Here is a 12,253-nt window from a genome sequence, read left to right as displayed (position 1 = left end):
GATGCGTGTTCCCACTGGTCTTTGCTGGCATCTGTCATCGCCTGAACATGCAGGCCTACTTGCCGATAGACAGGTTGGGCATTTTCGGGGATGAGGGAGGGTGTCTTGCACTGAACGACATATTAATCAGTGTGGGCACAATATCCACTGCAAAGGATGGTGAATGATTACAATGGTGTAATTGTACAGTCGTTCCACTCTCGTGTAGTGGATACGAACCTTAAGTTACATAATAAAAGTTAGGTAAAGTTGGCAAAACAAAATACTACTTCCATTATATTCTTACATCTAATTGCTTCTAAATTTATATCAAAACAAAAATTCTCTAGTGTACTCAATTCTTATAGAGGATAGTGGGCAAAAAGAAAAAATACCTTCTGTGGAAAAGAAACATTACAGCAAGTAATATTGGGTCCACAATATTTACAGGATAATAATTGAGAAACATATACATACTGTAGTCATTAACAAGCCTCGCTCATTCACCCCCATCCTACAAGATCACAGTGCAATAGGAGGATCACCATCCACCATCCACAGAATATACTAGGAAGAACTATGAACAATCTGCAGATAGGGTCGTTAGATAAATTTCCCACATTTCAAAAAAATCTTTTAGCCCTAATCTCCTTCTCAATGGAAACCTCTCCCCATTCCATTCAGAAAATATAAAATAATTTCTGAAAAGGGACATGGGGCCTGATTCAGAGCCGGACGCTATTAGTGGACGCTCGTTCTAAAAAAGAGGCCGGATATTTAAATTGAGTGCTCGCTCTTTGCAGTGTGTTGATGCCTCTATGTCTGAGCGAGCGTCCGAAAAATGCGCTCGCTATTTTGTAAAACCGCCCCTTTGCCGTTCGCATCACACGTCATCTCCGGTATTTATTAGATTAATCGGGAATATCGAAAGGCATCTGAACTGCTCGCAGTGCTTGTGGTAGGATTTTCTTCCCGCTATCACTGCGAGCAGTTCAGGATAAAAGACAACCAAGTGACGTGGTCGATGATGCTCCTTTACTAATTATGCACTCCCATTAAACGTTGTTTTGACCGTTAGGCACGCCTGCGTTCGGATCTCCACTCCCCGTTTTCAAGCACCTTCCCCCTGTTACCACCCACAAACGCCTCATCCTGTCACTCAAATTAGCAGCCCCTCGCTGTTTTGCGAGCGCACGATTTCTGACCGCAATGACTGGTTTGTGCATGCGCATTATGACCCATACGCAGTTGTGCGAACATCGCTCAGAGCAAACGAGCGGCCGCTTACGAGCGGCTCTGAATCAGGCCCATAGTTGGGGTCTCATGGTGTATCCACACTTGCAAGATAGATTTCTTAGCTGCTGCACTAATTGCCAATAACAGCTGCTCACTGCCACTGGAGACTCTAAATTCTCGTGGAAGAATGACAAAAAGTGCTCATTCAGGAGTTAGGGGCAGATAATTCACCAAGTGCTCTGAGCCAGAATCTGCAAATTAATGAGCAGGACACCATAGACAATGGAATAGATCAGCCTAGTGCGTACCACATTTTAAGTAGGGTGTGCGGCTGCCCCCGTGTTTTGGTTTTGGATCTGGATTTAGTTTTGCCAAAACCGACCTTGCGTGTTTTGGATCTGTATTTTTATTAAAAAATTTATAAAAACTGCTAAAATCACATAAATTGGGCTTTTTTTGTTCCTACAGTAGTATTAACCTCAATAACATTAATTTCCACTAATTTTCAGTCAATTTTGACCACCTCACAATATTGTTTTCATCCGGTTTAGGCCCAAAATTAGCACCAAGCTAGCTGGCTGACTAAGCTAAGCGGCAGCAGTGGGTGGCACAAACACGTGGCAGTTCAACTTCCAACATGGCACATCAGGAAACAAATGTTTTCACTAATAAAGAGGCCTGAGGAAGATGGGATATGTATGTACTGTAGTTGAAGGCAGGGACAGAAAGGGTTGATTAGTAGTGAATTTAATAAAAAATTTTGATTCCGAATCAAATTTATGAGGGAGGAGGAGGGACTAGGGGAGAGCATGGGTGAACAATATGTCCCATGTTTTGCCCACAAAATCTACTTGGTGGTTCAGAATATTTTTAAAAATTAAAGAGACATGCAGAAGATGTGTGTGGCTATAAACATTTCTGGCCATTTTTGGCACTCAGCTGGTGCATGTAGAAGATTGCAGCACCTGCAGGAAATGTTGAATTTGACCGGTCACCATCTGAAGCAAGAGGTAGTTACAAGGTGGAAAGCAATCCTTTATATGCTTCAGCGGATGGAGGAACAGCAAAAAGTCATCCAAAGCTACACAGCATATTATGACATATGAAGAGGAGGGGGAATATACCTTACTCAATTTCAGTGGAAAATACTTTCCATGTTGTGCAAAGTGCTGAAACCCTGAAGTGAGTTCGGATGCTGCCAGCTTGAGTCAGGTTATTCCCCTAATTAGACTGTTGGAAAAGCAGCTTGAGAAACTGAAGGAAGAGCTGAAACAAAGTAATTCTGCTAAGTTTGTCGGACTTTAGATCAAGTTCTTTATTTGCTTCACTAGGATCCAAGGGTTGTCAGGATCTTATAATCGGATCAATACATTTTGGTGACCATGCTGGATCCTAGGTTTAAGTCATACATTGTGTCTTCCCAATGGACACAGATCTGAAGAGATGCAAAGAGCTGTTGGTAAGTAAATGGTCAGCTCAAGTGGCACATGATGCAGCGCTGGCTTTTCCTTCAGTTTCTCCAGCAAGTGCATCTGCCGAGAATAAACTAAACTAAACTTTCCCAATAGACCCACTGGTGATGCAGATGAGTCAATACAACCAAGTTTTGACATCTGGTCGGTTCTAAAAGAATTGCCTACAGCTGTAGTAGATGATGTAGACAACTAGTATCGTTATGACTGGTGGCACTGGCAGCAGCTCCAGCACTAGTATGTGGTTCCTGCTCTCCTCTCAACTGATCATTCTCCATATCAACAAACACGAATGAAGTGGGGTACAGCACACGTCAATTTGTACCAATTTTAAATATTACACTGCATTATCAATGACCTACTATACAGTGTCACAAGATTTTTATGAATAAGAAGAAAATAATAACACACTTCACTACCATTTACAGTGTCATAATATTTTTTATGAATAAGAATACACTGCACTACGACTTATAGTGTCACAATACGTGGATGATAAACTGCGGTCTGGCCTGCAGTGTCAACGAACAATAATAGCGTAGCTAGCACACACAAAAAAAACCCTGAAAAAAAGATCTTTTATTTTTCATTGAATGCTAATTTTATTTAACACAGCACTCCTTTATGGATGACAAAGCACCCCAGTGGAGTGCGGACGGACCACCTGCAGAGTCACAAATATGTGGATGATAAACTGCGGTATGGCCGACAGGGTCACTTGAACAACAGATAAGAACAGAGTATGTCTGTTCTGTATACTCTCCACAGCTGAAGTGTAAATGGTGCTGATCACCGGCACCTTTATAGAATCCAAAACCCGCGAAAATCCGACAGCGGGATGATGAAGTTGTGCCTTGTTTTCGGATCAGAGTAAGGCGAGAAAACTTGGATCCGACTCAGAATGGCAATGTACGGGTAGGTGCGGTTCTCAGATAACCAGACCCACTCATTTCTAATTTAAAGCATGAGTTGGTGAGAGTCCAATAAGGAACCTCTGATGTGGAGACAGATTGGATCTGTCTAATATATTAATAAACATCCATGCATACATGGTAGAAGAGAGAAGCTGACAGGATATATTATTTAAAAAATTATATATATATATATATGTATAATGTATCCCAAGACGTAAACCAAACAGTGCTGACACCTGTGAAACTAGACCACCTAAACTTTCATACGCTTATATACAATATAAGACACAGGTACGGCGCTCAGTCCTGTTCCAACCCAAAAAATCATATAATACAGTCCAAAAGACCAATACTCAGACAATCCAAATAAATTTACTGCAATCTGTAAAGTATCCAGATAGGTCCACAGGAATTTTCCTCAGTCTATTCAGTGTCTTTATTCACGATTCACTCATAAAACAAGAAATGCAGAAAAAAGGCTCATGGTATAGTATATCTATCAACACAACACACCCATAAGTGAATAAATTCAACAGCTGAGGTATGATGAAAGTCCATATACCAATATGTATAGAAAAGGCAGCATTCCCCAATCACAATGATGAATAATAAAGGTATCTTTTACACTGGCTCTTGTCCACTGCGTGAATAAGGAATTCAGAACATCACCATAATAGGTCAGCAATTCATAGGAGTGGTATCCGTACTCACACGAATAATCTCCATTCAAATCATATAGCGGTTTCTTTATGATGTCAGGGAATCTGTCCTTCAAAGAGATAAACTATTTTCAATACTCTCATGAACCAATGGTGTAATAGAGGAAAGCCAAACAGTCCGTAAAAATGTACAAAAAAAAAAAAGATTTATTAAATCTAAAAATGGTGAACTGATCCTAAATGATTCAGACAAACACGGGGATTCAAGATAAAAAAACATGTGATATCACCTGACCTGAAGACTGGAGGCCGATAGTAGCGGTTCCGGCGATAATGTCCTCCTTTATGAAAGAACATAAAGGATCAGTCACCTTCTCTCTTCCAATGCGTTTTTTGGCTTTACAGAAGTCTTTATCAAGGTGAGCTCAAGTGTGTATGCATTCATACCTTCCAACATGACTTTCTTTAGCAGCAATCTCTGCACCTGTCTTCCACTATGCCTACAATCATTATTATTGTTATGGCTTTCAGTCTGCATGTGCGATCACTAGGCGATTGCGCTGCTAACTCACACATGTGCAGTGCGATGCATACGCATGTGCAGATGGGAACAATCATCTGCCTGCATGTGATTTTGCAGTTGCGATCCATGCTGAATCAGACCCATAATGCCTACCTGCACCAGCCCACAGTCCTACATCCTCTCCATCGGGTTTCCTGTGTGAAATGGCACCCAATTACAAGGGAGGGACTTTTATATGCAATCCAAAACATGCAAGATCTGGCTCCAGGAAGATGATGCTTTGCCTCATTTTGGAATTCCAACATGGCTGGAAGACCTGAGCTAGCACTCAGATCAACTCGTAACCCCTAAATTCAGGTGTGTTCGTATTCCAAGAATCTGAACATCTCTAGTTTTTGATGCAGCAACCTCACAGTGAGATCCAGAGACTTCTCCTTGGAGAAAGCCTCGTAAAGAAAACAAGCACCTTGTCCCAACCATTCCACCTGTGTAATCAGGGGACACTGGCCCTGATTCAGAGCGCTCGCTCTGAATCAGGGCCGAGCTTTTGTTTTTAAAGACGGCCTCCTGGCCGCTCGCATAGCTGTGGGTGACCACCCACAGCTTTTGCGAGCGGCCATGGTGATGGTCGCGTTGGTCAAGACCATCGCGACCAGCGGGCTTGTGACGAGACCCTTGTGGTAGGGTCTCATGGCCACAAGCCCCAGAGAGCTTTCGGCTCAAATTGAGCTGGAAGCTCTCCCACTGACATCACTGGTGATGTCTGTGGGGCCGCCCCCAAACGGTAGGCATTGCCTCGGGAACGCCTCCGTTTGGGCAGCCACCCCCCCCGGGCCACCCACCAAAAGGGGTGAGCTGTCACTCACATCGACAGCTCGTCCCATTTGGTGTGAGACCCGAAGCGATGGATTGCCCGTCGCTAGCCGGGTCTCGCGCATGCGCACGACGGAGCCGGCTCCGTCGTGCGCATGCGCTGTGGGCCACCATCGACCCGGTTGTGAGCGCTCAGTGCTCGCGACCAGGTCTGAATCAGGCCCACTGTCTCCAAGTGAAGGTATTACCCACATTGTGTGATACAGACACAAATTCAGTTCACCAATGTGATTACTAGCAGCTGCCCACTTGTCAATCAAAGGAGACAGTGGCAAGCTGGACAGGACATACCCTGATTATCCCTGGAAAGGTGAGGCACACAATGTTATATACCAGTTATACAAGTACATATGTCTAGAGCTAGTCAGCATGTCAGAAGAGCAATCATGTCCAACATCACAATTTTTACTGAGCATCATAAAATTGCATGGATGAGTAGTTTCTACACTGGTGTCTGGTAGACATTTATCCTGCATTGTATGGTTTGTATGAAATTGAATTATGTGAACTTTGGGCCTGATTCAGAGCTGCTCGCTAGATGCGATACCTCACTCGATGTGTATGCAAATTGCGTAGGCAATGCATTAACACGCCCAGTATTTCTTAGACAGCGATCCAATAGTGTATGCAGACACCCACTAGCATGTTTTATGATGCCCACTTGTGCACGTCATATACAGGAAGTGTAAGCAAACATCGGTACATCGGGTAACATCGGATGCTATCGCAGCGCTTGAGGTTGACCATACCCTGCCGCAAGCACTGCGATCACCTAAGTATATAAACCAGCCAGGTGACGTGTATTATGATGCTGTGTTATAATTATGCACACCTCTAACACGCCTCTGAGATGCTCAGGCACGCCTGTGTTTGCACCTCCACTCCCTTGTTTTTAATGGCCAGCCCCTGTTACCACGTACAAATAGCCTCTCCTGTCACTGACTCTGATGGGCTGTCTATGTGCAGCGAGCAAGTGCATTGTGAACTTTTGCTAAGGTATGCGCACACTGCACACACACTGCATATACACTGCATGCCATCGGCAGCAGCGAGAGTATGCATCTTAGCGAGCGGGTCTGAATGAGCTCCTGTGTTCCTATTTCTGTGAAAGGCTTCATCATACTTCTTCACTATGTACTCCCTATGTACTCCCTATGTACTCCCTATGTACTCCCTATGTACTCCCTATGTACTCCCTATGTACTCCTGGTTTACTTGTGTAACTGGTGTGGCTCAGGTTCATATATTTTGACATATACATGTTGCTCTGATCTTGTACTGAGATAATATGCCTTAAATAGTTACATCCCGCTAAGCCACTTGTCAGGTTGTGTTCTCACTCATTTTCTTTTTTTTCTGAGTGTCATTATGAAAACGCATCAGTATATTACAATTTTCCTGAGTTTGCTCTATCTTTTGTTATGTTGGAACAAGAGTACATGTCCTAGGATGAGATGCAGGAATGGGAGCTGTCCTTTGCGAATTTCTTCAATGCATACCGGCGTAACTAATGCCGACATGCATACAAAGAGTGGCAGGATGCATAGCATCCCGAATGCGATGCATAACGCATCCCGCCCCTAGCGCATTCCCGTTATGCATGATCGGTGATTAAAAGGTCAACAATCAGAAGGGGACAGTGTTACGTCGGACCCAGTATGGTGACATGTTACTAGAGCGATAGTCAGCATTATAACAATGTCAGCTTTACAACTTTGATGGCAAAGCATTATGTATAAGGTTGTAAAGGTGACACGGTTGCAGTGCTGTAGACAGCATTAATAACATGTCGGCATGACTTGACATCACGCTGCCCCCTTCTGATTTTCAACATTTTCATTGTCGGCAATCTGACTACAGTACAACCCCAACCACCATTGTATCTCCAACTTCTACAATATATTCAGAATTTGAAGTGCTTGCTCTGAGTCAGATGAGTCTGAGGGCCTCATTCAGAGGCGGTCGGAGGATGCAAGCGGTCGCTCAGAAACTGGGCGGCCACTTGCATCCTGACCGCCCGCCTCTGTTGCGGTCGTTAGGCTGTGGGTTAACACCCACAGCTCTAACGACCGCTCCGGTGATGGTTGTGATGGTCAGAGACCATCGCGACCATCGGGGCTTACGACGAGACCCTAGGGTAGGGTCTCCCTTGTCGTAAGCCCCGGAGAGCTTCTGGCTCTGTCTGAGCCGGAAGCTCTCCACTGACATCACTAGTGATGTCAGTGGGGCCTCCCCCAAACAGTAGGCATTCCCATGGGAACGCCTCTGTTTGGGTTGCCACCCCCCGGCCCGCCTTCCAAACGGGGCGAGCTGTCAATCAACATCAACAGCTCGCCCCCTTTGGGTCGAGACCCGCTACGACCGGCGCTGTCGGTCGTAGCGGGTCTCACACATGCGCACGACGGCGCCGGCACCGGCGCGCGCATGCTCTGTGGGGGGCCATCGACCCGGTCCGAGCGCATCGGCGCTAACGACCAGGTCTGAATGACCCCCTGAATCCTTACTAACACTACTATATGCTAATAATACTTATAATGCTAACTAGATATATCAGAGCAGCAAATTTAAGCTCACCTGTGATTACTGTCTTTACAATTGGTTTCAGTTCTGCTGTTATAGTTGCTCTTTCTCCTCTTAGATTGGTTGTCCTGCTGCCTGAGGCATATACCTCAGTGACCAATCGTTGTTTAGCTTCTTCAGTTTCTGTGCTCTGATGGAACAAAACATTCTTAGAATTACTATATAGGTTACCTATGGGACCTGGGGACGATGTATGCTGGTGGAAAATGATGTTGTAAAAGTAACTCAAAGTGGGGTAATTTCCAGGAAAGGTATATGAAATGTGATAAGATATGGAACCTGTGGTGGCAAAAGTGCTGACTGAATCATGTGGCAGTTGATGAAAGTGATAGAGAATCATCCATGTGTGGTGAGCTAATGAACCTGGGGGGTCATTCAGACCCACTCGCGAGCGGCAGTACGCTCGCAAGTGGGTCGATGTTCCCCACTGCTCCGTCGTGCGCATGTGCGAGACCCAACGAGCGACGGTCTTTCCATCACTCGGAGTCTCGCACCAAAGGGGGTGTGCTGTCGATGTTGATTGACAGCACGCCCCCTTTGGTGGGCGTGCCTGCCAGACGGAGGCGTTCCCATGGGAACGCCTACCGTCTGGAGCCAGCCCCACTGACATCACTAGTGATGTCAATGGGAGTGATTTTGGCTCTGATAGAGCCAAAATCACTCCAGGGCTTGCGGCTGGGAGACCCTACCACAGAGTCTCCTTCGCAAGTCCGATGGTCGCGATGGTCAAGACCATCGCGACCATCTTTTAGGACGCTCGTATATGCTGTGGGTGGTGACCCACAGCTATACGAGCGTCCAGGAGGACGCTCCATTTTAATGGAGGAGGGCCCTGATTCAGAGCGAGCGCTCTGCTCAGAGCATTCGGCTCTGAATCAGGCCCCTGGTGCAGATTATGGTTACTTATCATGAGAGAGGTAGAGAAGAACACTGACAACAAATAACATGGGCAAGCAGCATGTGGAATGTCAGTGAGGGTTTCCGTAACCAACAATTGTACAAGGTCTGATGTCACAAACATAACAGTGGTGGTAGGCCATAAAGTGGGGGCTGGACTGGACAAGCTAGGACAATACTCATTGCACACAAGGTCAGCCCTGAAGTAGGGCAGAATGGGTCACCATTACAGCAGGGAACAGGGACTAGTGTGATTATTAGGGTTTATGTTCTGAAGCTAAAAGATGGGTTGAGTTGGGGATTCTGAGTAAATGAAATGCTACTACCTGTATTCCCTGATCCGGATTGATGGTCTTGTGTATTTTTGACGATGCCATTGCCATGGAAGTAGCATGGGTCTTCTTTCCAGAGTGTTGCTTTGAAGTTTGTGTCTTTTTTGGAAGACAGGCCCGCTTGATATTTTTAAATTTACCATGCTTGGCCTTGGTCTGCTGCCGTTTTCCTTGGTCCATGAAGCCTCAGCAAGCACTGAAGTGAAGGTGAGATGCACCTGCGAAGTTAAGCATAAATGTTATTAAAGCAAAGCAGACCATCCTATTCTACTTTCCTGCCTTGTTTTCTCTGCTTTGTAACTGACAGATGCAATTGCTTTGTCCAGGGGTTAAGATACATCATCCACCTTTCAAGTTAGCAGTAATGTAGTTGGATGCCCTGTTGTGGTAGGGGAAGCAAAACTGAACACCAACTGTTTTGCCACTAAGTAACCCTGCTGCCTCCTGTTTCTCTGGATGAGGCAAGATTGGTGTGTCAGAGTTTGGGGCTACGCTACAGGGAAAAACTATACAATCATCATTAAAATATCGTAAAGTTAGATATTTCCTGGAACTGACAATCATTTTCTTGAGTTGACTTCAAAAACTTATTGCTTAAGAGAACAGAGTCTAATTGATGTATTAAATTGAATCACATTATGAAATGCAATCATCAATACTGCTCAACAGCAGAAAAGTGTGATTGGCCAGAAGAAGTGTCACATAATAATATGTGTGCTGCTGACCACATGATGCTCTCTTTCCCAAACATGACTGGCTGGGACCTGCTCAAACTAAACCTCCAATCATGTTACATAATGTGTTTCCTTTCCACTAGGGTTTCCCATAACCAGTAACTGGCACTTCCCCTGACACGGACACATCCCATGTGACTGTCCCTTTCTCTGCTTCCACAGGTCTAATTAGGAAATCTAATCTGCACTTGTGCTGGAGGTAACTCTCACTAGCATAATATGTGCTGTGTGTCTCTAGAGGTACTGTAGCTGGGAGGCAATCGGGAAGCCGACTGCCTAAATACCGGCAGCCGGCTTCCCGACTGTCTTATCCTGGCAAGGGTGAAATGCCAGGCGTCTAGATGTAGACGCCCGCATTTCCCCGTCGCCGGGAGACGGGCGCCCGGCATCACGATCGTAGTGATGCCGGGCGCCGCGAGCGGACAGCCGCGGGGGGGGAGAGTTAGGTTTAGGGCTCCCGGGGGGGACTTAGGGTTAGGCACCCCCCCGGGAGGGTTAGGGTTAGGCGAGGGGGAGGGAGGGTTAGGGTTAGGCACCCCCGGGGGGACTTAGGATTAGGCACCCCCCCGGGGGACTTAGGTTTAGGCAGCGGGGAAGGGGGTGGTTAGGGTTAGGCACTTAGAGGGGGGATTAGGGTTAGGCACTTGGGGGGGAAGTTAGGGTTAGGCACCCCTAAGGAGGGTTAGGGGGATTAGGTTAGTCTATACTTACCTATCCACGTTCGGGATTTCCAACGCTGTTGGGCTTCCGCTGCGTCGCATTCTGCTTCTGTCGGGCTGCCACTGACGGGAATCGAACCGCCGGCCATGCGGCCAACGGTATTTCATACCAATTCCCTGTAGCTGCCTATATAATAACATGGATAATGTTAATACAAGGACAACAGCAATCCTTCTGCTATCCTCACCACTGCCTGGTATACATAACACCTGCTCACATCTGCTCTGCTATGTAGATCTGCAGCGAACAGACACACATCCCCAACTGCCTGGTAATTGGGATAGTCTAGTTATGCTCGTGTTGGCAGAACAGAACTGTCAGATCAGGAGTGTATGGGCTATTTCACAACAGGATAGCCGTTTTTTTTCAGGGCCTTATTTATTAACGAGTTTATTCATGAAAATGAGTGATAAATGTCACTGTGTATGATAAATGATGCTCCAGCCAATCAGCTCCCAACTGTCATCTGTTATAAAAATGACAGTTGGGAGCTGATTGGCTGGAGCATCATTTATGATACACAGTGACATTTATCACTCATTTTGAGTAATAGACTTGTTGATAAATACCTTCCACATGCAACCGCTTTGAACCGTTTTTAAATTTTTATTTTATTTTTATTCATCCATTGGGAATGCGCAGCAGCAAGCTGAGACAATCCGGCTGGTGTGAGTGAAAGGAAACGTGGTCTCCTATACTCCACTGACTTGCCCGTGCCGTCTGAAATGACCCTGCTTCCATGTTTAATTAAAGTCTACACCTGGCAAGAAAATGTCTGTTTCTTTGCCGGCTGGGCAAATACAGCAGGTGTGAAATAGCCATATGGCTATAATGTTATCCAAACAGTAATTAATTGTGGATCAAATGGTAGATAAAAGGAATTATCCTGTCCAAGTGCTGCTTTTAGGAAATGGGATATCGCATGAGGTGCTGCTTCAGAATCAAAATAGGTCGTATCATACATATCAGAGATAGAAAACAACAGCAAAAAGAAGCAATGTCTGAGTATTTAGCTAATAATTGCCAGTTTAAATTACACATATAAAATGTTATCATATATATGTATTTATTGTATAAAAAAATGCCCCAGATCAACCTAGATGAACCAGATATTAGAAATAGTTAGAAATCCAATCAACGGCATATTTAGTCTAGTATAAATACTGAGAGAAGCTATACAATGTATATACTTTAGCCTTTGTGACTTATTACTAATGCACCAGAAATACTATATATTGCAAACTTCTACAGGAGACATTAATCCTTCACCAGTCTCTTAACCGTCCTGCAGCAATAAGCAGTGAACTTGTCCTCCATGTAGACAGCTCGGAATT

The 12,253-nt window shown here is 45.1% G+C and overlaps 1 protein-coding gene across 4 annotated transcripts in view; it reads right to left on the bottom strand.

Moving 5' to 3' along the window:
* LOC148478444 (interferon-induced very large GTPase 1-like) overlaps positions 1 to 12,253 on the bottom strand; it is a 124,880-nt gene that overhangs the window by 108,510 nt on the left and 4,117 nt on the right. For 3 of the 4 annotated variants that reach the window (XM_088455391.1, XM_088455394.1, XM_088455393.1), the window contains exons 2-3: positions 9,460 to 9,683; positions 8,231 to 8,366 (exon numbers count right to left, since the gene is read on the bottom strand). In XM_088455391.1, coding sequence (XP_088311517.1) covers positions 8,231 to 8,366; positions 9,460 to 9,645 — 322 coding nt within the window. In that variant the 5' untranslated portion in view covers positions 9,646 to 9,683. Of the gene's footprint in view, positions 1 to 8,230; positions 8,367 to 9,459; positions 9,684 to 10,910; positions 10,953 to 12,253 lie in introns of those variants that run through there. The other variant, XM_088455392.1, reaches the window with a different exon arrangement.

The sequence above is a fragment of the Taudactylus pleione genome, unplaced genomic scaffold (genome assembly GCF_031769625.1).
Source record: "Taudactylus pleione unplaced genomic scaffold, aTauple2 ptg000653l, whole genome shotgun sequence".
In the NCBI taxonomy this organism is placed as follows: Eukaryota; Metazoa; Chordata; class Amphibia; order Anura; family Myobatrachidae; genus Taudactylus; species Taudactylus pleione.
Note: the sequence above shows the minus strand (reverse complement) of the source record. Positions and strands in the feature narration are given on the sequence as shown.